This window comes from Pygoscelis adeliae, unplaced genomic scaffold (genome assembly GCF_000699105.1).
Source record: "Pygoscelis adeliae isolate BGI_AS28 unplaced genomic scaffold, ASM69910v1 Scaffold411, whole genome shotgun sequence".
Lineage (NCBI taxonomy): Eukaryota > Metazoa > Chordata > Aves > Sphenisciformes > Spheniscidae > Pygoscelis > Pygoscelis adeliae.
In genome coordinates this window covers 1,558,570-1,559,311 of record NW_008824111.1, presented here as the reverse complement: position 1 = coordinate 1,559,311, position 742 = coordinate 1,558,570, and the positions used below count along the sequence as shown (strand labels likewise).

At 47.0% G+C, this 742-nt stretch overlaps 1 protein-coding gene across 1 annotated transcript in view; it reads right to left on the bottom strand.

Moving 5' to 3' along the window:
- Positions 1 to 128, bottom strand: part of DCP1A (decapping mRNA 1A) — a 37,588-nt gene extending 37,460 nt beyond the window's left edge. The window contains exon 1 of the mRNA XM_009334231.1: positions 18 to 128. Coding sequence (XP_009332506.1) covers positions 18 to 128 — 111 coding nt within the window. The remainder of the gene's footprint in view (positions 1 to 17) is intronic.
- Between the last annotated feature and the right edge of the window lie 614 nt (positions 129 to 742).

Sequence of the window (742 nt, the reverse complement as noted above, 5' to 3'; positions counted from 1 at the left end):
AGCTGCGGTGGCAGTGCCTCCACCAGCTGCAAGGTTTGGCCAAGCTCCTCTGTCGGAGCTGGCACAGCTGAGCGATGGCCTCCATGCTCCCATGCTGCCAAGCGTCCAAAGACACCGACCATTGCCATGCCCTGCCAAGCAGAGAGCTGTGCTCCCTCCCTGCCGCCTCCCCTCCGTTTCAGCCGGCTGTAGCTCCATCCAGGAGGTTTCTGTCAGAAATGTTGTCGCTCAGGTTCAGCTCACACAATGCTGTGAGGAAAGGACCTTTAGTCCTTTGTTGAAGAAGGGATCCTGCCAGCCACGCTACCCAACTCCACTCCATGTGCTTAGTCACCTTGAGCGCATTGTAAGAGATTTTCAGTTGACTTCTTCTGAGTTGTCTCCACATCTGGACGTGTCATGAAGAGAAATAGCTTCTTCGTATCAATGGAACAGATTAAGCTAAAGAGCTGTGTATTGTTTACAGTGTAAGAGGTCATTATTTTTATTGTTAGTATTCATTTACTGACATTAGTAATACAAAGGCTTCTGAGTTTACTGCAGGCTGGCGTATGAAGTGCGATGGGCTGGGTCACAGGCCAGAGGAATTATCTTCCGGTACTTTGGGGGTTATGCTGTTTGTTCGCGTGTTTGTCATTATCTGGTATCTGAATATTTCACAGTCTGCAGTGGGATATGGAATTTTCAATATTTTAAAAGAATTTTAGAATTAAATACTTTATTTTTCTCGGGTACAGTGAAC